The sequence below is a fragment of the Triticum aestivum genome, chromosome 5B (assembly GCF_018294505.1).
Source record: "Triticum aestivum cultivar Chinese Spring chromosome 5B, IWGSC CS RefSeq v2.1, whole genome shotgun sequence".
Lineage (NCBI taxonomy): Eukaryota > Viridiplantae > Streptophyta > Magnoliopsida > Poales > Poaceae > Triticum > Triticum aestivum.
In genome coordinates this window covers 482,701,489-482,726,284 of record NC_057807.1, presented here as the reverse complement: position 1 = coordinate 482,726,284, position 24,796 = coordinate 482,701,489, and the positions used below count along the sequence as shown (strand labels likewise).

General features: G+C 44.5%; 3 protein-coding genes and 1 long non-coding RNA gene across 7 annotated transcripts; 2 read left to right on the top strand and 2 right to left on the bottom strand.

The window, feature by feature from the left end:
- Nucleotides 1–206: 206 nt before the first annotated feature.
- LOC123112665 (uncharacterized) lies at nt 207–11,055 on the bottom strand. 2 transcript variants are annotated; one of them, XR_006455632.1, is made up of 3 exons: nt 10,774–11,055; nt 2,488–2,752; nt 207–1,831 (listed from the first exon to the last, which is right to left on the bottom strand). It is a non-coding gene; the product is annotated as an uncharacterized lncRNA (long non-coding RNA). The 2 variants fall into 2 exon arrangements; XR_006455631.1 differs by having other exon boundaries at nt 207–2,752.
- LOC123112663 (protein FLOWERING LOCUS T) lies at nt 3,709–10,037 on the top strand. Of its 2 annotated transcripts, XM_044533722.1 has the most exons (5): nt 3,709–4,000; nt 4,829–4,890; nt 6,419–6,459; nt 8,429–8,645; nt 9,550–10,037. In XM_044533722.1, the coding sequence occupies exons 1-5, from the start codon at nt 3,803–3,805 to the stop codon at nt 9,566–9,568; spliced, it is 537 nt and encodes a 178-aa protein (XP_044389657.1). In that variant the 5' UTR covers nt 3,709–3,802; the 3' UTR covers nt 9,569–10,037. The 2 variants fall into 2 exon arrangements, with proteins under 2 accessions (XP_044389657.1, XP_044389656.1); XM_044533721.1 differs by lacking the exon at nt 9,550–10,037 and having other exon boundaries at nt 8,429–9,525.
- A 5,837-nt stretch (nt 11,056–16,892) lies between the features above and the next one.
- On the top strand, nt 16,893–20,172 carry LOC123112661 (solute carrier family 35 member F1). The gene is made up of 11 exons (XM_044533718.1): nt 16,893–17,078; nt 17,484–17,578; nt 17,933–17,990; nt 18,110–18,307; nt 18,438–18,514; nt 18,600–18,682; nt 18,917–18,968; nt 19,344–19,412; nt 19,502–19,588; nt 19,698–19,762; nt 19,879–20,172. Exons 1-11 carry the CDS (start codon nt 16,958–16,960, stop codon nt 20,039–20,041), a joined length of 1,068 nt encoding a protein of 355 aa, XP_044389653.1. The 5' UTR covers nt 16,893–16,957; the 3' UTR covers nt 20,042–20,172.
- A 261-nt stretch (nt 20,173–20,433) lies between these two features.
- LOC123112662 (dolichol-phosphate mannose synthase subunit 3) lies at nt 20,434–22,290 on the bottom strand. 2 transcript variants are annotated; one of them, XM_044533720.1, is made up of 4 exons: nt 21,937–22,290; nt 21,352–21,535; nt 21,152–21,259; nt 20,434–20,768 (listed from the first exon to the last, which is right to left on the bottom strand). In XM_044533720.1, the coding sequence occupies exons 2-4, from the start codon at nt 21,451–21,453 to the stop codon at nt 20,709–20,711; spliced, it is 270 nt and encodes an 89-aa protein (XP_044389655.1). In that variant the 5' UTR covers nt 21,454–21,535; nt 21,937–22,290; the 3' UTR covers nt 20,434–20,708. The 2 variants fall into 2 exon arrangements, with proteins under 2 accessions (XP_044389655.1, XP_044389654.1); XM_044533719.1 differs by having other exon boundaries at nt 21,352–21,477; nt 21,937–22,287.
- Nucleotides 22,291–24,796: the final 2,506 nt, after the last annotated feature.

Below are 24,796 nucleotides of genomic sequence, written 5' to 3'. Positions count from 1 at the left end.
AAGGATGCAGTTGCAGCAAATAGAGAGCTAAAAATAAACAAAAATACAAGACTTACAGAACAAATACAAAATGGAAAAAAAAAGTGACTGAAATTTTACAACCAAATTGCTATGCAGACGACGGTACACACATGACATGCAACCAACACTTATATCAAACGGTGGAGCAGCGTTGTTGTGTGCATCAGATGGTGCGATCTTCAACATTGTTCAGAAATCGTCTATGTACTTTCGTTTGTATAGCAGGGTTCATTTTACAAACTGTATGGCTATACATAACATATAAGAAAGGAAAAAAGAAAAACTAAAATTAAATTTTTGCACGAATCTCCATGCAAGATCTCACGAATATAGCATCGACTGAGACATAACCAAGTCTCGGTCGACTGAGATTCAAGAAAATATAAGGCGTAAAAACCAGGGCCCTGAAATATGATACACAGAAGTTTCAAAAACTAGGCCCCTGAAATAGGATTAAGATGGACGCTAGCGGTGTGTATGCTAGTAGAAAATGTTGGCCTCTTGTCCAAATTAGCTCTTGTTCTCATCCCATCCCTCATTCAAACCCGTCAAGAAGATCTGAGTCCATGTTTGAACCCCATCCATCTATGACAGCTGCAGATGAATGTGTATAGTAATTCCTTCACTCTGAACCGCTGATCCATCCAAAATATCCAATCAACGGCTAGGCTTGCCTCTTTACTCTGGTGAAAGATAAGTAAATATACAGCAGTATTGATAACCAGATTCCTGAATTGCTCTGACCAACCCATTCTTGCTGCTGCGTGTTATCACACTGTTCTGGTCTTCACACTGGATTAATTGACCTGAGATTGCTAGAGAAACCAGTAAATCAATGCTAGAGATATAGAAAAAAAACTAGAGATGTAGAAAAAAAAAACAATGCCAGATGTCAAACCTGTAAGCTCTTAGATAGTACTCCCTCCGTTCCAAAATAGATGACTCAGCTTTGTACTAACTTAACTTATCTTAAGTTAGTACAAAGCTGAGTCATCTATTTTGAGTTAGTACAAAGCTGAGTCATTTATTTTGGAACGAAGGGAGTAAAAATCTAGCACAGATTACATAGCGCCACAACGGTCAGCACAAGCTGCTGCAACAATGTTATGTCCCCGTCACCTAAGATATGATCGCCGTCACAGCACAGAAAAAAGGGGGAAGGGAGAACCCAAAAGAGATAAGCGACTGGAGAGAATAACGGTCACTTTTTGTTACTCGAGAACATAAAGTACATCAGTCTCATTCCTCCACTATTAGGCCCACTTGTCATTGCCGTTCTACATAACAGAGTGCAATCCACGCCGACCCAGTCTCTGGACTCTGGACCCACCAATCAGCAAGCCGCCACCCCGTTGCCAACTATGGGACTGACTTGCTCTGTTTTCCTGTTCTTGGCCCATTTTGCTACTGCAGCCTGCCATGCCGGTACTGTAGCCCATCATGACAAACAGTATATATGCTGCAAGCTGTATCAGTAATTTGTAGATGCAGGATTGCCAAATGATAAGACTGCACTCCACTAGAATAGATTCAGCTCTGACCTGGATTAGATGAACTTTAGCGCTGTTTCCAGCTGGTCCTCAAACAGTTCAGAGGGACCATAGGCAGCGCCGCAGCGGAGAGGCCTGGCATGCATGGCGAGAGTACATCCACGAAAGTCAGGTGTAGGTAGTTTGCGGTGCGGGGAAATTCCTTGGTGCCTTTCCCTTGTGATTGTCATGCGAGAACTTTCAGCAATTTAAAGTTGATCTTTTGCCTTTCTGCTAGCAAGGTCCTGGTGGAGATGCCCATCTGATCTGCAACGCTGTACCTTTATTCCAACAAGATTGTGATATTTAGAGCATATTCCATTAAAAAAAGTTAGTTGTGATCTCATCGTACATTAGCATGTCTGCAAGAAATTTTGTATCAGTACACGTGCAGACTAGTTATCCAAATGTCAACAACAGGTTCGTACCACGGGCAGAGCTCCCTTGATGCCAAAGGTATCCGTGGCCCCCCTCTTTGGTCGACAAATTTCTTCAGAAACTCTAATTTATACCACTTAACTAACAGAGATACTAGGTTAAGGGTCCTGCTCTTAGCCGGTTTCCCTAAATGTTTTTTCCTCAAGCTCTTGGTAGTACATACACTTATGTTTTCTGCAAAACTGATGGTACCCTTATACATCATGCTTTCTTTAAGGTCTTTCTTTGTATGAAGGGATTGGGTAGAAATTTTCGAGATATAACTTGTCTTCTGCAAAGCTCTTTGTATACTAATAGGCCTAATGTTGTCTTGCATGTATGTTGACACGTATGCTAACTAGAAAAGGTGAAAGAAAAGCTTTGGCACAGTACGGAGCACTTATTCCGAAGTTTATGCGGAATTAAAGGGTACAAAAATGTAGCAGCCAGTTGTCCTCACCTTTTATTCCCAGCTGAAAATACAAAATCTGCATGGATTCTTCATCATGCTGCGGATTACCTGATATGGATGTTTATGTGGAGAGACGAGGCAGCTGGATGTAGTATTCTTGCAGGTACAGTTTGAATGCAAGCTCCAGGTGATAGCGCCTATCTCCAAATGCCCATTTGTATCAAGGGTGAAATTTCTGCTCGCAGCCAGATTTCAAATGATATGGAGAATCTGGAATATGGCTTGATTCTGACAATATCAAAGACATTGATTCTGCAACTTGAACAAGGAGATGCTCATCCAGTACCTGTTTCTTCCAGCTTGTCATGTGCAGCTGTATTTTGTGCAATGTGCACAAGGAAAGAGGTAACCAAACATGAATACATGCGTAGATGATATCAAAATAAAAAAAGATAAATATATATTTCATTTTGCACATTAGAAGAATTAGACATCCTCACATAGTCAAGCCGGCTACCTCGTGATATCCAGGTATAGAAAGACTAAGCTTGCCTAATCTGGTTATACGATGTCATAGTCCCAAAAGGAAGTCTGAGTTTGCTGAAAGTAATCACAATAAGACACCCTGCTATTCTCAAGTAAACAAGAACAGCCGCATCCTGTTAATTCATTACCACGATTTAAGGTCTTCAGCATTATCTTTGTGAAGCCTCTCTGACTGTTTGTATGGTCCATGTGAAGCCTCAGTAGGTGACAACTCTGTAAGATAGGACCTGTGAATACTTTTCCACTCAAGGGTGAAGGGCGAAGTACTAGATACTACCATTGCTTTCAAGAACAATGAAAATTGCTTATGACCTGTTTCTACCTCCCCGGGTTTCATACTCTTGCATTCTGATGTTGATCGAAATATTCTTTCTAAAGCTGAGTGCTCACCACTCAGAGAAGTATCGTTGAACATGAAATGACTCATTGCAAACCTTTGTCCTAGCCCAGGCAAGGCGTCATGCAGGGGAGGCTAATTCTTGGAGCTTTAAACATACCTCCAGATCTTTGGGGAATATATGCAGGAACAACTTACCATACAGGCCATTCACTAAGACCATGGCCAGCCACAGCTACAACTAGGCCATTTGGAGATTGATAGGTGCTCAACATTTCCATGCAACAAAGAAGAACTATAAGGAAAATAATAATATTTTATGAAAAGTTAGATTCCATTTGCTCATAGTGCACAATGGAATGTTGTGAACATAAAGTTGGATGCCTCACTCCTATAAATTTACGACGAACTACTCTGTTCTTCCACACAGAAATTTTTCAGCCAGCCCTTCCACCATATTGAGCATTTCTCACCGCCTAGTCGACCAAAGTGTCAGTAAAATCCTCTTGTGTAGCCTTCCTACGATAATAAAACCAAGTTATGTCACGGGGCAGGGATCCTTTGGCACTGAGCCAGGTAATTGGTGATGTGTTGGATCCTTTCGTAAAGTCAGCTGCCATGAGGATTAATTATGGTGAGAAGGAGATTACAAATGGCACTGGGGTACGATCATCTGCTGTGCTCAATGCACCACAGGTGGAGATTGAAGGTCGTGACCGGACGAAGCTCTACACACTTGTAAGTACACAATATATGTAGCTCTACATACTTGTAAGTAACACAATACCTTGTAGGAAAATGATATGTTTAGTTTGCAGGTTTATTGTGTTAGATAATATGAAAAATGACCTTTGATCCAAACAAAACGTTAAAAAGAAGATGACTCTCGTGTGAGGGATGGTGTCTAGAATAATCAGATAAGGTAATCATAGAAGAGTGATGCATACGCTGATCTATACAAGCTCCTTACTCAAAGCAACCTTCATTTAGAAACCCTTATGCACAAGTCTGAATGATGTTTCACTAAAGAAGGATACCTAACTTCCACAGATATATGTTCCATGGGTGATTTTTTATAACAGAAATACGAGAGATATAGGCCACAAAGAATATTATAGTGAGAACAAGAACATCACACAATAACCATTGCGAATGATCAAGTATAGTACATGCTACTTTAGAATATATGTCTGCACCCTATGTTAGTATCTTGTTTGTACAGTGCTATACAAGAATATTGGGCAGGATAAGCCCAAATCTGTCTGCTTTGCTTAAAGTTGGAGTTTGAAGCTCTCTCATGTTAAAGTTGGCATACATGCATGTTGCTATGAACATCCTCTACATAACTGAATAGACAAAACTACCCAGAAAATTAATCAGAATATCCCCTATCCCGCCTGAACCCGCTAGCTATATATATAAAAGAAGATACCTGACCACACTGCTTCCCACTATTGCGGTCTTCTTTTTGCTCTGTAGAGTTGTGCTCTGGCTCCTCTATAAGGTATGCAACTGCCTCTTTTGTCTTTATCTCAATGCTAAGATAGAAATATCCCATCTTATAAGGTTATGGTGGATCCTGACGCGCCAAGTCCAAGCAAACCGGAATACAGGGAATATTTGCATTGGTGAGCATGTTATATTTATTACACAGTACTGCATAGTTTCTTCCTTAACCTAATGATGCCAAATTTCTTAAGAAACCTATGACTGCTTCTTGCAACATTGTTTTTATGTTTATAGTTCAAGAACCCCTTACCTAGATAACCTGCAGGATTGGAATGCAGCCCTCTCGAAAAAGGAGGGGGGTGTTTCTTTTCCATCCATCAACAGCTGAGGAACTCTTGTTCTGTATGCTATTGGGTAAGAAAGTACAGTATTGCGGTAACCTAATTCTTTTCTAGCACCATAACTCCCTTAACCTAAGTCTCTTTGTTTAGATTGCCATTTTTATCAACATTCATTAGTTTTCCTGTAGATACTGTTTGGTAGCACGGAAATTAAATAACCAAATATTGCAGCATAAATCTTAATAGTTTCTACAGTCTCCAAGATGTTTTACCACCTTCTCATGGACTAGGTACCCTGAAAATTTTATTTTATTATTAATTACTTCAAAACACAAAGTAGTGAAAAGATGGCCCTCAATAAGGTTCCGGAGAGTTACCGAGAGCATGCGCATGAAGATTTAGTGGGAAAGCTTTTTACATGGTGAACCTACTTGATGATGTGAATAGGCTGCATTCAAGATAAATAAGATAGTGGAGATGAATCTCATAGGTATATAGGATATGGTGAGCTGGGACAAACACATTAATTGAAGAAGGCATTAAATATGACATCAACATGAAAAGCATCAGGATATGCATGGATGCAATCTCAATAGTACTGTTAGAGGAAACAGAAGCAAAAAAAGGCTGACAGAGACTATTCAACAGAAACAAGTGGTAGAGCTAAGCAGCTAATGCTTAAAATTAACACGTATTGCTCAGACGACATTTATTCATGTTAAAACTGAAAACTCATTCTGTTCATGTTTATTTAATGAATGCCAAAAATTTCTGCCAGGAATATCTAGAAGCAAACCACAGATAGCAGAAAAATTGAAGGAACTTGCTGATTATAAAATAATATAGAACAGTGGTCATTGTTAGATTACATATAAGTGCTGTGTATACCAATTGTATAAGGGGTTCCCAGCATATTTCCCTCACCTGTATCTCCATATATACAACCCTTTGGCCTTCCAGTAATAAAAGTCGCCATTACCGTAACAGTCACATTTCCTGCTGGATAAACTTACGGGTAACTGATTTTGTACCAAACACTGACATTTCCATACGTTCCTCTGACTCGACATGCTGCCTATTTGTGACACCAAGTTTTTTGTTTGGCTGATTGGTCAATATTTTGTTAGCTACTTGCTATTAAGAAAGTATCACCAATCCAAAAATACCATATAACTAATAAATTAATCGGATTCATGTTTCTTCAACTTAAAACTCCTTAAAAAACTTTCAATGTAATCGTACATTGTTTTTTCCTTAATTTGACATGATTTAGGCATAGGATTATGTAGTATATTACATCATGTATGAACAGTCCTGTTGCTGATCAAAGATCTAAAGGTGTTGTCTTGTTCATTATTTTGTACAGGTTGGTGACAGACATCCCAGAGGCAACAGATGTACGTTTTGGTGGGTAACGCCTTACATAATCTCCAATAGTCGAACAATCATACATGGCATATGCAGACGGTTGAACAATTTATCATATAACACAATCGGCAAACTACTCAGATTATTTGGGTATCAATATCTTTCCTCAACTGTTCCACGCACAAAAATAATAATATTCATTGTTCTGTACTTTGAATTCCTTTGGCTCGAACAATCATATAAGCCCGCTACTTAATGAACTACTACCTCCGTTCTAAAACATATGATGTTTTGGTAGGCTAGCGGAGGTGGTATATGACAAATGACAACATAAGTTCCAACAAAATAAAATTTGCAAGCGAAGATGTGCACAAGGGTTTTAGAGAATTATTGCAACTACTCAAAAAAAAGTACGAATCAAGCCAATGGTTAATTCAAGCCATCGTCAAACTAATCGCAAACAGGAGTACACTTTCAGTCACTGACACATGCATATTAGGTTTATTTAATAGGCTAATATAGCGTATGCTGAGATTATTTGTCTTTAATTAGGCATTTTCGTTCTATACCCCTATACTTAATCTTTTTGGATTTAAGGTGACACTGCAGCAACTGAGAGTTTGAGACGAATAAACTCTATCTAGTTTCCAAGTAAAGTTTTATGATTACCCTACTGAAGGCTAAACTATACATAACCATCTCAAATACAGATACCTCATACTCCCTCCGTTCCTTTGAACTAAAACCACGACGAGTAAATCGGAACGGATGGAGTACATGTGAGTCAAATGCAAAGCACCTTAGAGAGAGGGGTGTGTGCCGCGCTCTAATATGTGACTGCACCTGTCTTTGATGCAGGTTAAGCAGTTGGACAGTATTTATCTGCCAACAGTGCCCCAGTTGAGTATCTGACACCATGTAACTTTCTGTGGGCCCCACTTGATGACATTTGTCAATGTGGTGAGATCTCAATTGGACATCAAGTTGATGGAAACTGTTACCTGCTTCACTGCTTGACAGTATACAATGTTTGACCTGTGGCCAGCATAAATACAAGATACACCTATATTCCAAATTTAGACATACTTCAGATTCTTCAAACATGGGAACTTCCATTTCCAAGTGAAGAAAAAATACTAGAATGCCACTTAGAACACTAATCTGAAAAGTTATCACAGTGCTTTCTAGCCTCCCTTAAGATGCTGCCTAGTAGAGTTCACACATACGTATTAGCACAAGCAGACAAACCATAGTTATGGTTATCACAAAGCACTAGTGTCATGTTCCCACAGAAAAGATACTAGCAATGTGACTTGGCCAAATTACTACATTAGCAGTAAGAAAATGTATGGCAGACTTCTTTCGAGCCATATACCAGCCCATTCCATTTACCTGGCTTAGCCAATCTGTTAGGCTTGGGCTACAGATAGACATGCTTCTCTGTCATTCAATCAAGATTGCAAGCAGATTTCACATTTTAAACAGAATTTGGAATGCTTTTAGCAGACTAAACAGAAATTCCATAACATGCCACAGCTCATGAGTTTACTATTTTATTATTGCATTTAATGATAGGCAACCAAATGACCTATCTCCTTTTTCTATATGCTCGCTAATGGAAACGTTCCGCCTGTAGATAGTCTATCTTCAACTTCAATATTTCTATGTTTATGTCTGGATGCAATGGTGGATATGCAGCACATGATATTGGGCTGTAGAGACCAACCGCACATATAGCTTAAGGTATATAGTTTGAGAAGAAGGTCAACAAATAAGACATCACAGGACATTATCTATATTTACTGAATTTACAGCGAGTATAAAAGGAGCAGGCTCAGCAGTAATGGCACTGAGCTACAGGGAATATCTATGTCAAACTGATGAGGAGCTTGTCGCCCAAAATAGTTTGAACAGTGGCAGTCCATATTGTCAAATGGTCAAATTTATTCTTCACCTTAAAAAATTGAATTGTGCAAAGCAAGTCTAATATAGAATACAAATGTTTCAGGCAATGAAATAGTTCCCTATGAAGCTCCACGGCCACCAGCCGGTATTCATCGGCTTGTTTTTGTGCTATTCAAACAGGGAGCACGGCAGACAGTTTATGCACCAGGATGGCGGCAAAATTTTAACATCAGAGACTTCTCAGCATTTTACAATCTTGGACCACCAGTTGCTGCATTATTCTTCAACTGCCAAAAGGAGAGTGGTGTTGGTGGCAGAAGGTACGCACCGACGAAAGTTCATGTTTTACTTAAAGGATAGATATGATATAGGCAGTGACTGAGTTTCAATGAAAAATCAGGGGCCAAAAAGAACATGAAGCTAAAATTTAATTGAGAATAAAAGCAAAAGAAGGCAAAAACTAGGTGAAAGTAGGTTAATTTGATAGAGTTTAAGAATCACAAAAATATATGTGCATAAATATATATAGGCAATTCCTACATATATAATTATTGAAGGAAAAAACTGGAGTAGCCCTGGCCCCAACATAGATCCGAACCTGAAGATAGGCACAATGTCACATAGGAACCAGGGAGGGGTGGGGGTCTCTGGATCCATGAAAAATAGAATTCTTGACAATGTACTCCAGTTGAGAAGTACTAGACTAGGACACATAGTTAGCTCATTAACATATAATCTAAAGCAACCATGGGGTTACTAAGGTGATCTGGGAAACAGTTTCTGGAGATTGCTGAAGTGCCAACATCAACACATATATTCAGAAAGGGGAAATTTTGGATCAGGCAAATATGCATTTTTTTTCATAATATAGTGATTTCCATAGATTTAATCAGGGTATGACCTCTTTATGTACGAAATAATATTAATATTTTCATCCCTTTAACGATGAACAATTTATTCTTACTAACTACCTTACAATACTTCGATTTCAAGAAAGAAGTGATATGGTAGAACAATACAAAGAAGGTTAGGATGTTCTCCTCTCTTGATATATACACAAGAATGAGCCACGTAGAAACTCAAAAACAGTGGCGACAAAAGAATACCATCCCTTTATCTTCAAAACACCATCCCTATTTAATATGGGGAAAAAAGGCATGTTATTTCTAGGACAATAGCATTTCATTACCAGTTCTAAACAGATTCCTTTTTCTGGATTAATAGGTTCCAAGGACCAGGCTGAGGGATGGATGCAGGGGGGCTCTAGAACAAGGCAGCACCATTTTCAGAAACTATATAGTCCACCAAAGAAGGGCTGGCCTGGCACAGTGGTAGAGTCTCTCCACTTGTGGCCTGGAGGTCCTGGGTTCAAACCAGCCTCCTTGCAGAATTATTATGCAAGGGTAAGGCTGTCTAGAAATTCCCTTCCCCAGACCCCACCTTGTGTGGGAGCTTTCAGCACTGGGTACACCCTTTTTATATAGTTCACCAAAGCTTTTGAGTTTTGACAGCCCATATAGCACCAGTTAACAATCCAGTAGTCCAGCAATTGATTCGTATCATATGAAACAAAGTATCATCCGAGTTCTCATATATCACATCTCTAAATGTATTAATAAAAATTTGATATTATGTTTTATGATGTTTTTTTAACTTAGTTTATGATGTTCACATTAGCAACTGTGAGTGTAAGTGTGATCAGATGTCGTGGAGCTTAGTACAGGGTCAAAGTAAATTAGAGTGAGATTACTACATGTATCTCTCTTCTGTACATACAATACTTTGCAATCCCATCAAGACTGGTCCTCTCTGTCAACTGGACAGAGCTCGGCCACTGATGATCGGATCACTCGGTTGATACTGCAAGTGGTACTGCTTTTCTTTTACTTTCAGTGAGTGTGGATGTAAACCAGAGCCTGACAACACTCATGTCTGGGACACAAACTAAACAGATCCCTGAGTCCATCCATGAAGAGGTCAAACTAAACTGCTTGAGCTCACTAAGACCACAAAGAACAAATCTGAACAACTTACCCCGGAGTGTCGTACTGATCTAGTAATGGGGGCGTGAACTATCCATATAACCAGATGACATAGCGTGGTCCAAACCATGCATACTCGAATGGAAGAGCGCCATTCGGCGCCCACTAATCAACAAGTTCGATTACTCCAGCCCCGCAGTTGGTGTCTCATCTCAGCAACTGTGCCACATTGAGCGAAAATCTGTGACGTTAAAAACAACGCGACAATTGCGTCCATGAGATTTGAACGCGAGCTGACGAATTATAAATATTTGAAGGTGCGCAAGCCTGAACTCAAACACGCGCCCATCTTCTGACACCGCAGCAATAATTCAGAACTACCAATACAAATACACCAGTCACGCCTAAATAACCAGGTAATCTCACGGAAGAAACATCGAAGAGGGAATCGGGGCGGAGGCATTACCGGCCACGCGGTCCGACGGTCCGACCGACCGAGAGGAGCGCATTTCCTATTTTGAGCCGGTCGTCAGGCTCGCGGGGGAGGGGAGGGGAAAGGCGAGCCGCAAGAGCTGAGTGGGTGAGTGGAGAGACCACTCGCCTCGCTCCGTCTCGCGCTCTGGCGCCGCCTCCGCCGCGTCGGGGTTTGGGTGTGGACGAGGGGGGGACGGTGGAGAAACGACGACATGGACGCCGGCGGCGAGGACTGGGGCAGGAGTGCTCTTATTTTTTTGGCTAAGGGGCAGGAGTGCTTTTTTTTTGAGAGAGAGCAAGGGGCAGGAGTGCTGAGAGGTATGGATCGGGCCTAGCCTCCAAAACTTAACAAGGCCGGGCCAGGGCAGGCCAAAATAACCCCATGCCTACTATGCCGGGCTGGAGGCCCGACTGGAAATATTTGTCTCTTCAAACAATTTTGTTTGGAAGAAAGTATATACTTGTCTCAAAAAAAAAAGGAAGAAAATATCAGTTTTGAAAATTCAATAAAGCTAGCCGAGTGGCATTCCCTCAAAAAAAAGGAAGAAAGTATATACATAGTTCTAAAAAAAGGAAGAATAATCCATGAAAAAGAAGAAGAAAGATACTTTACACATCATCCAAAAAAGCACAACTTTCACCCTCGGATATATCCGACCTGAGCGGCAATCTCTTGAGGTAAATTTGGTCTGATATACACCGTCAAATATACAATGTCGGACCACGTGGGAGGCGTGGTCAAAAATCATCAAATCATTCAAGAGAATATGCAACACCTTATTAATCACCCTCTTAGGTGGTTTTTGAGCTGGCATGGTATAGGTGTAGGTGCTGTTGATGTTTATTGGCATGTTGCTTGACCGAAGGCTAAGACTGGACGCATGCACACTCCTTCGACAGCTTTGGCTTTGACATGCTAGGCAGGGGCGGGAGAGAGGCATGGCAGCGGGTGTCACTGGGGGAGATGTTGATGACGATCTCCTGTTCTCCACTGCATGTGAAGCGTTCTACCCGGAGGAGTATGATTTTAGGCATGAAGATGGCAGTTGATGAGTGCATTTGCCATCATGTCAATCAGTTCGATGGGTCGTTCCAGCTGCAGGTGGGGCAAACAGTGGAATTTGTGTGTCTTCTCCAATGTATTCGTCCCCTTTGTGTGCAGCCGTTGTGAGCCTTCATCCGTTCGACCACTTTCGCACCCACTCTGTCTCGTCGTTACGTGCGTGGTGCATGCTTTTTTACACAACCAAAGCATCTCACCTGCCCCGCCTCATCGAGCACGATGTTGCGATTGTCGTCGTCGTTGCCCGATGAGTTGGAGATCTTTTGAATGTAAGCTCGAAATTAAAGTCTGTTTCAATATTTAAATTCCTAATGACATGGTCTTTAAAACAAGATCGATATTAAATATACTTTAAATTAGTTTGAATTTCTTGAACATATTTCACTCATTTAAAACAAGCTTTCAAATGCAAGTATAGCTCTTTCACCTCAAAATTGTTATTGTTATTTAAGATCCAAGACACTCTACTTTTACTGTAAGATAAATCCACCTCATCCACCAACCTTTTTAGTTTAATCCACTGTTGTTGGATCTCCCCATACAGAGTTCTCCTAAATTCAAACTCACTCCATTAATTCTCTATTCTTAGCAGACTGGACAGTGACAAATTAAGTAAATTGCAAAAACCCACCACATTTGTGGACCCTAAATCAAAAAACGACCACGTTTCATTTTTATTTTTTGCAAAAAAACATCCGGTATTGTACTGACAGTTTGCCGAAAACACTAATAGGTCAATAAGTAGCGTTTGACTCTAAATCAGACTAATCGGTCCCACTGTCAGCACGTTAAGAAACAGACGGAAGAGACGGATGTTAAACATCTGGTCAACATCTTCTCTGCCTCATTGGCATTTCGCCAAACACGTCACAGGCGCGGTGCATCCCGCCGGCTCGAGCGCACGGCGCGTGCCTCCACCCTGACGAGGGTTGGCAGGGTGCTACCGTCCGTCGGAGCCGCCGCCCAACGCCCATGGCTCCGCCCTCGACCCCTCTCCCCCTCCCTGCGAGGCCACACTCTCTCCCTCCCTCCTCTTTGCTCTCTGTAATGTCGCCCAACGGCGCACCGTCGCCGCCCTCACATGGAGATCGTGGCCAACAGCCGAGTCTCGCCACGCCGTCATGCTAGCTATCCCCGCCACGGCCTGATCCCTCTTGGTACCCAAGGAATTGGACGAGGAAGCCCGGAATCAGCCGCATCGAGTCCGTGATCTCCACCTCTGGCCACACCTCGCCACCGCCCGAACTTGACCTCCGGCGAGCCCCAGCCATCTCCGTCGCCCCCAGAGGCTTCGCGCCGATGCCAACGTACCGAAAGACATCTTCACGGCGAGCTCCACAACCTCCCGCCACCTGCCGGCGTCGCCCTACTCCGGCGGCCGCCGCCGCGCGCCAACCCTTCGTCCTCGAGCTTCACTGCCACCCCGCATTGACTACAGGCTCCTGGTGAGCTCCGCCTTCCCCTTCTCCCACTCTTTTGAGTCTCTGGTGCCAGCTATATCCGGCCTCCACCTTGCACCGTTGCGTTGTCGCCGGCGTGCACACAAGCTAGCCAAGGCCGGCGAGGACACGGGAGCGTTCGCGTTGGCAAGAGGAGGAAGAATGGTGGGAGAGAGGATGACGAGTGGGCCCTAAGCCAGCGTAATATTTGAGCCAACGGTGTGAGTTGTTTCCATGCCACGTCATCACTTGCGTAGGGACCCAGTTGTCAGTTTTCGTGTTAAACAGCTCTAATTGACGGATCGGTGTTTTTAGCAAACTATCAGTACAATACCGGATGTTTTTTGCAAAAAAAAAAAACGTGATGGTTTTTTGATTTAGAGTCCATAAATGTGATGGTTTTTTGCAATTTACTCGTGACAAATTTGTTAAAGGAGATGCCATATAATATAGGGAACCTCTAAGCCAAAGTCATATCTTCCAGCCAAACATTCTCCCAAAAAAGAGTTTTTGCTCCATCTCCCAACACTCTTCTCGCCGGAGATTGGAATGTATGGTTAACATTCATTAACCCTTGTTAGAACTGTGAAGCACTAGCATGAACTAACCACCCAGACAAAGTCTTATCCTGCGGATATTTTGTTTCCAACATGTTTTGCAAGAGTCCATCAGTATTTTCCAATTTTCACAGTCATTTCGTTAACAAGCACTGATTCATAATCTCCAAACTTATTCCAATCTCAGTCAGCAAACTCGGCCTTCCCTCTGGCAGAGTGAATTGCAAAAAACCACTACATTTAGGGCATCGTTTGCAGAAAACCATCATGTCACTAATTTTTTGTAAAAATCACCGCGGATTCGGTAAACATTTTGCAAATCGCACTGATCAGGTGATTTGGCTCATTTGATCACTTTCTAACAAATGGGACCAGATTGTAAGGAGCTGACTTGACATAACATTTACGTACACACCCTTACATCTAAAAAGAAAAAGCAATCGACCCCTCTTTTGCACTGCCAGGAGCGACTTGGTGCTCGCCGTCCTCGGTGCCGGCGAGGCCGACCTCGTCGGCGCAGACGTCTGCGCAGTGGAGGAGGTCCCTGCGGAGAGCTCCTCGACGGTGCCGGCCGGGTCGGGCCCGTGCGCCGCCGCGCGGTTGGAGCCGGGCGGTTGCTCGGCCATGGCCTCGCGCTCATGCCCTGCTGTCCACGCCACGCACAGGCAGCGGAGGAGCTCACCGTCGTTGGTCGCTGCTTGCTCCGGTGATGCGTCCGTGCTGCACGCCGCCGCGCCGCAACTAGTTCAGTTCAGTTCATCCAGAGGGATAAGGGAAGGACCACGGGCGGCGCGGTGACTCCAGCGAGCGTGGGCGCGTCCACTCCGGCGACCTCGGACCGCCACGAGCGGCGCCAAGGCACTAGCCCGATCCCCGACCCCAAGGTGCCGGCTCCCATTCTCTCCTTGGGTCCGGATCCGTACCCAGCAGCTCACCGCAGAACGGTTCCCTCGTCGGCCGCCGACTAGTGCTTTTGGCTTGGCCCTCGCTGGGAATCAGAGTTCGTGGAAGCAAAGCAGAGCGGGGGGACTCAGGAATTCCTTCACCAATCAGCAGAGAGATTCATGTTCCAGTCTGGATTTGGATTTGCTTCACCTACTCGGAGTGGGGGTGAGGCCTCGGCCGACGATCTATAAGTTTAGGCAGGACTTTCCAGATCCAGACGGGATCGATGCAGGGGGAAGGAGGGTCTGATTGCTTTTTCTTTTTACAATTTAGGAGTGTGTTTGTTAAAACTTTGCTAAGTCAGCTCCTTACAATCTGGTCCCATTTGTCAGAAAGTGATCAAATGTGCCAAATCACCTTATCAGTGCTATTTGCAAAATGTTTACCGAATCCGCGGTGATTTTTGCAAAAAATTAGTGACCCGGTGGTTTTCCGCAAGCGATGCCTCAAATATGGTGGTTTTTTGCAATTCACTCCCTCTGACATATCATCAAATCCACTCAAAAAATGGCCTCAAGGTTAAAACGACTAGGATTACAAAGTATAAGGTATAGACTTTAGGGATTTCAAGTTGGGGCCGGGTACGTTTCTGACGAGCTCTACAACCTCAAGGTTTAACAGAGTTCAATATCGCTGGTCCGCTAAAGCTCCTGGCCATGGGCCTTGTTGAATGGGTCCGGCTCGCACAACACTGTAGTGGGATGAGGTGACGGGAAGGGCGAGGGGTCGCAGCCCCTGCCCAACGTTGAGGCATGTCTTGTTGCAGCACCCACGGAGGTGCAGTTCCTCATATCGGCCTAACATAACTCAATTGTAACACATCGAAAATTCACTTAATCTATCGAGACGTTCATGCAGTTTCAAAGGAGAAACTTTAATTTGCATCTATGTTCTTTAGACTAGAGAAGAGAGCTTAATCACAAACAATTTTTTAGGGATAACAAATCAGTTTAACTAAAGCGACGTAATCAACAGTTGACCAAACATATAAACGCATGTGATGACGTACATTGCCTGAGAGTGCCCTTCATGCACTTCTATCTGAAGAAATACTGAACGGACTACTGATTGCAAAGTTTCCATCATTAGTTGCTGACTTTTTATGCATTGACTTCGCAACAACAATTTAAATGAAAACATATAGTATAACATAGTACACATACATGCAACATTAATAATTAAACAACACAAGCAACACAATGTCAACATACGAATCACTTATTAGAGAGGGGGGGGGGGGGAGTACACATATATGCAAAAGTAGAAGATATGGTTCCCTCTCTTGATACTCAAACCGTTACTAAAACAAATAATATAGCGCCCAGTGACGCCATGGCAGATAGCAATGGGTCTAATGTACGGTAGTCCATAATCTCGTCTTTCTGCAAGAAAAAAGATAATATCCTACAACTCTAAACGCAACTATAACTGAGAATGACAGCAAAAGAATATCTTTTTTTAGACGAGCAAAAGAATATCATTTTGTTGATATTTGGTGATCTGTTTCCGGCTCTAATATCATGGGCATTATCTGGATAAAACTGTGTTGCAAACGTTGCATGGCGCAAGAGCCCAAGGTTGATCTTTCTATCATCTAAAAAAGCAAGAAGGTTCCAGTTCTGTAATAAGAGGGTGCATTTTGTGCTCCTGGGCTAGCTTGCACTATTTAGTTAGTTAGAAAATTTGGAAAAACATATTTCTCAAGTTCCAAAAAATCCTAAAAAACAGTGTAGCATGCACCTGCAAGTTTTGTGAGACTAGAAATTACTTCGTATTCTTCTATGCCCTCCTGGACTATATCACTTTTTGTGATTGCAAGATGATCCACAAAAAAATTGTTTTACTATGAAATTTAGCCGTATGAAATACAAAGTAAATATCTATATGTGATATATTCAAAAGAATTACTACTACATACTACTAGATGATTTTGCCCGAACTCTGCCGGAAAGAGCTTTTTATCCGTGGGAACAAAACCAAAAAACCGGCGGCTTTGTGCCACAGGCAGCGCCTAGGGCCCACGAGGCAGAGACGCTAACCAAGTCGTCCGTGTGCATACATATAGTCCAACTACCAATGGCAAGCAGCTTTGTTGTTTAAGCCATCAGCTTGCTATACGACACGAGTGGGCGGACGGCGACGTTGGCGACGAGGACGAGAGCAGGGCAGGCAATGGCGCTGCCGGCGCCGAGGTGGCTGCGGCGGGAGGTGCTCGTGGGCCTCGCGCTCGGGCAGTTCGTCTCGCTGCTCATCACCTCCACCGGCTTCTCCTCCTCCGAGCTCGCACGCCGAGGTACGTACGCCCGGCCGGCGGCCGGCGCGCCGCCGTCTACTCCGCTGTCCCCCCGCAATGCCATTTTGCCTGGTCTAGTTATGAATTTTCTTGGTATTTGGCATTAGTTATGACCTGGCTTGATAGGGAATTGCCTCTGCTACCATTCATAGTCTCCTGACACCTACTGGATTCTAGCACGCCACTCTGAAAGAAAGTCTGAACCAAAGGAAAAATTATTGGTTCCAGTGTTCTCATGCGTTTCGGCCCAAAAGGAAAAATTCTAGTGCAACACGAGCATTTATTTGGCTCATCACTTATGCTCGTTTGCTTCTGTTCTCTGCTCCCTCTGTGAGCAAAAATGGAAGATGGTTAAACTGTGAGTGGAGGCTTGCAGTGTTGTTACGCTCATGTCTGCTTTTTCAGGCGTCAATGCGCCGACGTCGCAGTCCCTGCTGAACTACATCCTCCTCGCGCTTGTCTACGGAGGAATTATGATCTACAAACGGCAACATCTGACGGTACGTCTCGGTGCCGCCTTTTACTGTCCAAAAGAGATGCTCCGATGCTAATTTGGTTCAAATTTTGAGACATAATTTGCTATACCCAGCTCTTATTCTCTAGTAAAATCTCCAAAAATCCCAGTGGGTCTCCCTGATTTTTGTTGCGTGTGCGATGCGCGTTTAGTGCATCTTATCCCCCCTGCTGCCCAGGACAGTGGTAGCTATGGGTATTCTGATTCTGCTCTTCACAAGTTGTTCATGCTGTTCCTTCATCGCCAAGCTGTCCTTGCGGCGAGACGCAACGATGCAAAAATCGTGAATGTTCCTATCAGCAGAACCCTGAAAACGAACTCCACATTCTGTTTTCTGCAGGTGAAATGGTACTACTACTTGATCCTCAGCATCGTCGACGTGGAGGCTAACTACATCGGTACGACCGACGTAGCTACCGTTACTGAAATGAATGATATTTCAGTTCATGTAGTTTTTCATCACATGGATAATTAAAGATGCTGAAATTGGTTTTGAATTTTTTACTGTTCATAAAAGTCGTCAAGGCTTACCAGTACACGTCCCTGACGAGCGTGATGCTCCTGGACTGCTGGGCGATCCCCTGCGTCCTCTTCCTCACCTGGATCTTCCTCAAGACGAAGTACGGGTTGAGGAAGCTGTTCGGCGTCGGGATCTGCGTGGCCGGTGTCGTGCTGGTGGTGTTCTCCGACGTGCACGCCTCCGAACGAAAATCAAGTAAGAGCATCAATATCATATGGGAGTTCTCAGTCCTGGCACAACTATCACAATTGAGGGGGGTGGTACCTTACAACTCCAACTCATGTAAAATAGTTGTAACATTACATGATCTTGCAATGTCCTGCAGAAGGACCCAGCCCCTTGAAAGGTGATATGCTTGTCATCGCCGGGGCCTCGCTTTACGCCGTCAGCAATGTCACCGAGGTATCAACAAAACCTCATCTGTCGACGCAAGTTTATGTACATGGGTGAAAAATACAATAAAGGTTTTGTTCCTACAACATTTCAGGAGTATATTGTAAAGAAAAGCAGCAGGATTGAGGTGATGGCGATGCTAGGTGTTTTTGGAGCAATTATAAGTGGCATACAGATGTATCCTTTTGGCTTATCGCAATCACGAACTGTACTTTCTTCTGTGGTGCTTCAACTTAATTTGTCAGATAAGAGAAGCAAACTGTATTTTGTTGGCAGTCCGACATATCGATGTGAAGACTGAGGTAGTGAAACCGGAAAGTTTTTCGACTATAGATCTTACCCTTTCGCTGAACTTTATATTACCTAAAATGCATTTGGAAATTGGAATGCTACACCTTGACATTACAACAGAAGCATTCTTGAGCGGGAAGAACTTAGATCAACAGAATGGAATGCCAGCGCAGTGAGTCTCCTGAGCTTCGTTCATTCTGATTTAGGGGCATTACACTAAACCAACTACAGCCATAGACAATTATATTTTTTTTAGGGACAATTGTAGTTTCCTTGTCTGAACTTTAGATTCCAACTAACAGTAGAGCATAAACCAAGTGAATTATGAACATATTGGAATGTTGTTGGGCCATACAAAACCTTTCAAATCTTATCAGAGGTTAAAACGTTAAGCATCTGTCAACCAACTGAAACTTTGCAATATCCAAACTTTCAGTGGATGTCAGCAAATTGCAAGGCATTGCAGCATGCTATTAGACATTCACCACGGCGATAATGTTAATCAAAATTATGTAGTTTTTGACACTGGCCTTCTGTGTCCTTTCAGGTGCTCCCTTTTATTGGATTTGCGCTAGCAATGTTCCTGTTCTACTCCACAGTACCTATTATCCTGAAGGTAGATCAGATCACTATCCTCTTGTGGTCAAATTCATGACTGTCCTGAAACATTTTTTGTAGAATTCAGTTCATATTTGATTGTTTCAGATATGCGGAGCAACCATGCTGAACCTATCACTTCTGACCTCCGACATGTGGGCCGTTCTAATCCGTATCTTCGCTTACCATGAGAAGGTTTGAGCACATCTGTTCATTTTGAAAATTGAACTGTTTACTGTCAAATGCATGTGTTTTAAACAAGGCTCTAACTGAACCAATGGGCGCAAATTTGGGGGATCTGCAGGTCGATTGGATGTACTTTGTAGCTTTCGCTGGCACTGCAATTGGTCTCATCATCTACTCATACAAGTACTGTATTCTTCAGTTGGTGTTGCCTCCAAAAATTCATGATAGCTACTACCTGCATCTACTCTGATGATAGTGTAACAAGCTCACAACTGACCACTGAGAACCATTCCAAGCAGGGGCTCCAGGGAGGCTGCCGAGGACACGGCGCAGGTCACAGGCACAATTGACGAGGAGGCAGCGACAGAGAACCGCACAGCAGCGGAAAGACTGCCTGGTGCCGGAGAAGATGATGGACCGGACTCAAACAAGACAACGTCGGAAGCAGCTACCTCACGGTAGCAGGCGACTGATTGTCTGCTGCCAACTTGGCATGTGACTGAACATGTATAAAATAGGATTATGAGTTGACAAAGGTTCACCGCACAGGGTGTATACTGGTTCATTCTACAATTATTTTGGTAAAGGTTTAATGATCTTTTGCTAATCATGAGGGGTTCAGAACTTTGTCGAATTTGAAAAACTCAAGAAATCATTCCAGATTTAGTAAACGAAAGAAATCTGAACTGGACAGAAAATTCCGCACACCGGGACTGAACCATGAAAGGAACTCGCAATTCGAACCATCGCCAAAGATGATACTACAACAACAACAAAGTATTTAGCCCCAAACAAGTTGGGGTAGGCTAACCACCGAAGATGATACCGCGCAGAAAAAATGGATACACGTCCAGTGATGAAAACCAGATTGTAAAATAGCAGACATGTCTTGAACACTGATGGACTTGCTAACAAACCATTAATTAGTTGTTCTCGCACTGTTTTCCTGACATAACTAGTATCGTGACAGGCCATCCACTGAACTAACAAAATCTAGAATTGTAACATGCCACTCACAAAAACTGCGTTAGTAACAAATATCTAGACATGGTGAAATGCCATAATTTTTTCTGTACGGTATCCAGGAAGCTTCAAACTGGTCATGAAACATAAATCATTGGTATTGACCTCAATCAGAGCTCACATCAACACCTCTTTTTGATAGGAATTCCTTTGCCTCCACAATATCCTGCATAGTTGGTCGAGCTCAAAGAATTACAAATGGGAAGAAACCAAACATGTAATGTACAGAAAACATAAAAGTTCGGAAATCAGGTGGCTTGGTTTATTTGTAGTGACCATTATGAAAATCCATACCATAATACGCATAAGGTACAAATAAACTTATGAAGTTTTCAGAGTTTCTGTTCTTTTCTTTGTGCAGAATACCTTGAATCTCGTTATGCCCGCAGAAAAACAAGAGAAAAGGATATATAATAGACAGTGCACAGGTGTGAAACTAAAACGGGAAATAACAAAGGATGCAAGTTCTAGAGACTATTGGTTTTCAAAATGGAAATAAGACTGCGTAGGCAAAAAGGAAAATTAGGCTGCTAGGACTATGTCAGCTACCTGCTGTAGTAACACCGCTTCTTGAGGGCAGGTTGGGAAGAACATGAGCCCATATCCAACCATGAAAAGGCCGTAGCATCCAAGCGCCACTACCAAGTAGATAGGAAGCTATAACAACAAAAGCCAGAAGCGAACATCTTAATTAAAAGGAGCCTCTCTTCTTCAAGACATTAGAAGTGAAAACAATTGATGACACTCACCAACCAAGTAAAACTGCGAGGGACTGTCGAGGTTTCAAGGAGCGCAACCCAGACGGCGGAGATTGCTGCCAGCACCGCGATGATCTTAAATATGTGCTTCATCTAGGACACACAGCTAGCGCTCGTCTGCCACCAATCAAAAGAGTGAATGAGAACTACGGCAGCCAGTTTACGTCCTGATTTCCTAGAGCAGGCAGTAGGCCGTCAGGTAAACTGTGGCAGCATCCATTATCTTCATATTTTGCCTACTGAAGTGAGGCACAGACTTGTGATACTGGTACATGACAGTTTCTAGGACATAGCTAATTGATTTGTGAACTATAATTACATAGGATTTTATACATAGAAAAGTACATGCTGTATCTATCTAGCTGAATACAGATGATAAGATTGTGAATCCAGACATGAAAACAATTATTTATATGCTGCCCACTAGAATTGGATCGAGAACCCAACAGCAATTCGGCACCAAAGTTACTCCCTAACTGCAACTAGGTGCTACACCAGACGGATCTAGCCAAGTTAACCAAAGGATCCAATAATAAACGGGGATGAAGGGGAGGATGGAGGGGGAAGATCGCTTACCAGGCTGAAACCTGTGGACTGTGGTGGTGTTGACGGTGAGGAGGCAGATCTCGTCGACCTTGGGTGGAAGACGGCGGGCCGCGAGGAGGAGTCGAGGTTGAGGCGTCGGTCGGAGGGGCGAGATAGCTGGTTGTGGGGAGTCGAGCTGTCCCCCGCTAGATCAGCGCGTCGTTGTACTGGTCGTGCACTCCGCTGGTGTTCCCCGGCGGCCGGCGAGCGATGTTCAGAGGTGGTTGTCGGGGACGGGGCGACGGCGGCGAGGCTTTCTTGGTCTCTGCTCGCTGCGGGGCAGAGCCTGCGTGAGACGGATGCGGGCTCAGACCACGGGCTCGGACCGTTGCAGAGTCGTCCGGATTGAGCCCAGCAAGAAAAGAAAAGAAAAAAAACTTATTTAGCTCTGGCAGAAAAAAAACTTATTTAGCTGGGGCAGGAAAGAAAAAACTTATTTAGTTCGGGCAGGAAAATTCGTAACCCTCCCCCAAATTCCGCCGCCATTGGATCGCGGACTGATCGATCGGACCGCATGGCCGCCGCCGCCGCCTTCCTCGGGGTCCGCGAGGGCAACGCCGTCCCGAGCTCCGTCCTGCTCGAGCTCTTCGGCCGCATCGGCCCCGCCCGCAACGCCACCACCGCCACGTCCACCACGAGCACCGGCCATCCCATCGCGGTGACCCTCTGCGGCGCGCGCCCGCCGGTCCTCTCGCACTTCTCCGTCGACTTCGCCGCGCGCCCGGATCCCGACGACCTGTCCCTGGCGCCCAAGGTCGTCAGCACGGACGCCGACCTGGTCCTCCTCCGCGTCCCCGTCAGACCCCATGGCTGGTATTACCAGATGTTCAGCGACTACTTCGTGTACAGGGCGCGCCCCCGGCGCCCCACGCTGGACCTGCTCCCCAAGTCCGCTCCCCATTACTTCGGGGACAACGAGATCGCCGTGCTGAGCTGCGCCGGCGGCGATGGCGAGTACGCCGTCGCCGCCCTCAAGCGCGTGGGCATGGTCTCGTTCAAGCTCCACCTGTACCGCTCGGGGCCCGACGGCGAGCCGGGGAGCTGGACCTCCAGGCGGACGGACGAGGAACAGATGCTGAGGGACGCGACCCCTCCCTCGTCGGAGATGCTCATGTCCCACCTGACGACCAAGGTGATCACGCTCGGCGGCGCCAAAGGCACGGTCGGCTGGGTCGATCTCTGGCGAGGCATCCTCCTCTGCGACTTGCTCGACGAGAGCCCCGCCCCAGTGCTCCGCGACATGCCGCTGCCGTCGCCCCTCAAGGGCGACTGGACCTGGTGCCTCGAGCGCTGCCCCTACTACCTACGTGACATCGCCGTCAACGAGCGGAAGGACGCCATCAAGTACGTCGAGGTGACGATGCTGGTCGACGACACCTGGAAGGCCACCACCTGGAGCATGCCCATCCCGGCCACCTCGTGGAGCCACTGGCGGCAGCGGTGCTCCGTCTGGTCGGCGAGGGTCGGCGTCCCCGCCGACGTCGCGAGGCATTACAGGCTGCTGCATAAGCTCATGAGCGGCAGAGCCCACAAGGCCGCCGAGGGGGTCTTGTCTCTGGGGCGTCTTCGCATGGCTTTGCCTACCATGGGTGTCGCTGACGAGGACGACGACGTTGTTTACATGCTGGCCGAGGCCACCAGCGACGGAGCTATGACGACGGTGCTCGCTGTTGACCTGGGGACGCAGGCTCTGCGAGGAGTGGCCAAGCTGAAGAGGCGCCGCCTCGGTTTTACGCGCGGGTTCCTTGTTACTGGGGTCTCCAAGCATCTCAGGGCTACTGCAGAAGGTACAGGTGATGAATTTGGGCAAACAGAGGGCCAAAATTCGAATGTTTGTGATCAAGAAAGTGAAAGGGAACTGAGTTTGATTAATTGAAGGTGTTTATGGAATTATTACGATCGCTTCCTAAATAAATTACGTTTACAATATAAATAGTTATATGCATATTGATTCAATATGTAAGATCGGTATAAAAAACGAAAATATAGGTTATAAGACCAGAAAAATCACATTTTATGTATGTTTTACACTATGTTTTTATATTCGTAATTTTATGTAACATAAAATATTGTTTATGGCGAGTACATTTTTTCTTACGTTTCCTTTTTTTGTATGAAATAAGACAATTTACGAAACGTCAAAAATACGGTGCATTAATGTCAAAATAGAGAGGGGGTGAAGAATAATTATTCCTCATTCAGGATGACAAATAGCGCGACCTCAGATACAAACAACACTAAAGGCGCACGCACTCCTTGTTGTGCCGCTCTTGTTTGTATGACCTGTTTTTATGCGTTTACTATTCGCCGATAGTTGCTTCTTGTGTGGAGACTTAAGTCTTGTTGAGCTAGGCTCATTTATCTTGCTTTGTATCTTTGATCTTTTTTCCTTTTTTTGCAAAAAAGCGCATAGATCTATTAATCAGCACACAACATTACAGAGCACCCCTCGAGCAAAGAAGAAATTACAGCACCGTCCATGGGAAACTGGCCATCGTCTTCCACCCCGAGGTGCTGATGGCGCGCTGCCGCTGTCCCTCCCAAACCGGAGTTAGGACGACCTTGTAGTTCACGCAGACGGGAAGTCATCGAAGCACCGATCCTGCTGGATCATCGCCTTGGTGGAAAGATCGCCAAAGTTGAAGCCGAAATCACAGATCCATGTGCTCCTCCAACCGGGAACAACCATACCTAGATCGCCAAAGCTCAACGAATCCATGGATCCGAGAGCACACACCGTAGAAAGCTCCCCGACTCCGCCACAAGTTTTTTTTGAGGGGTAAAACACACTTTATTCATCAAAATCCACATGCAGTAGGATACGTCTCTGGTCATAGGGCTGGCCAAACCA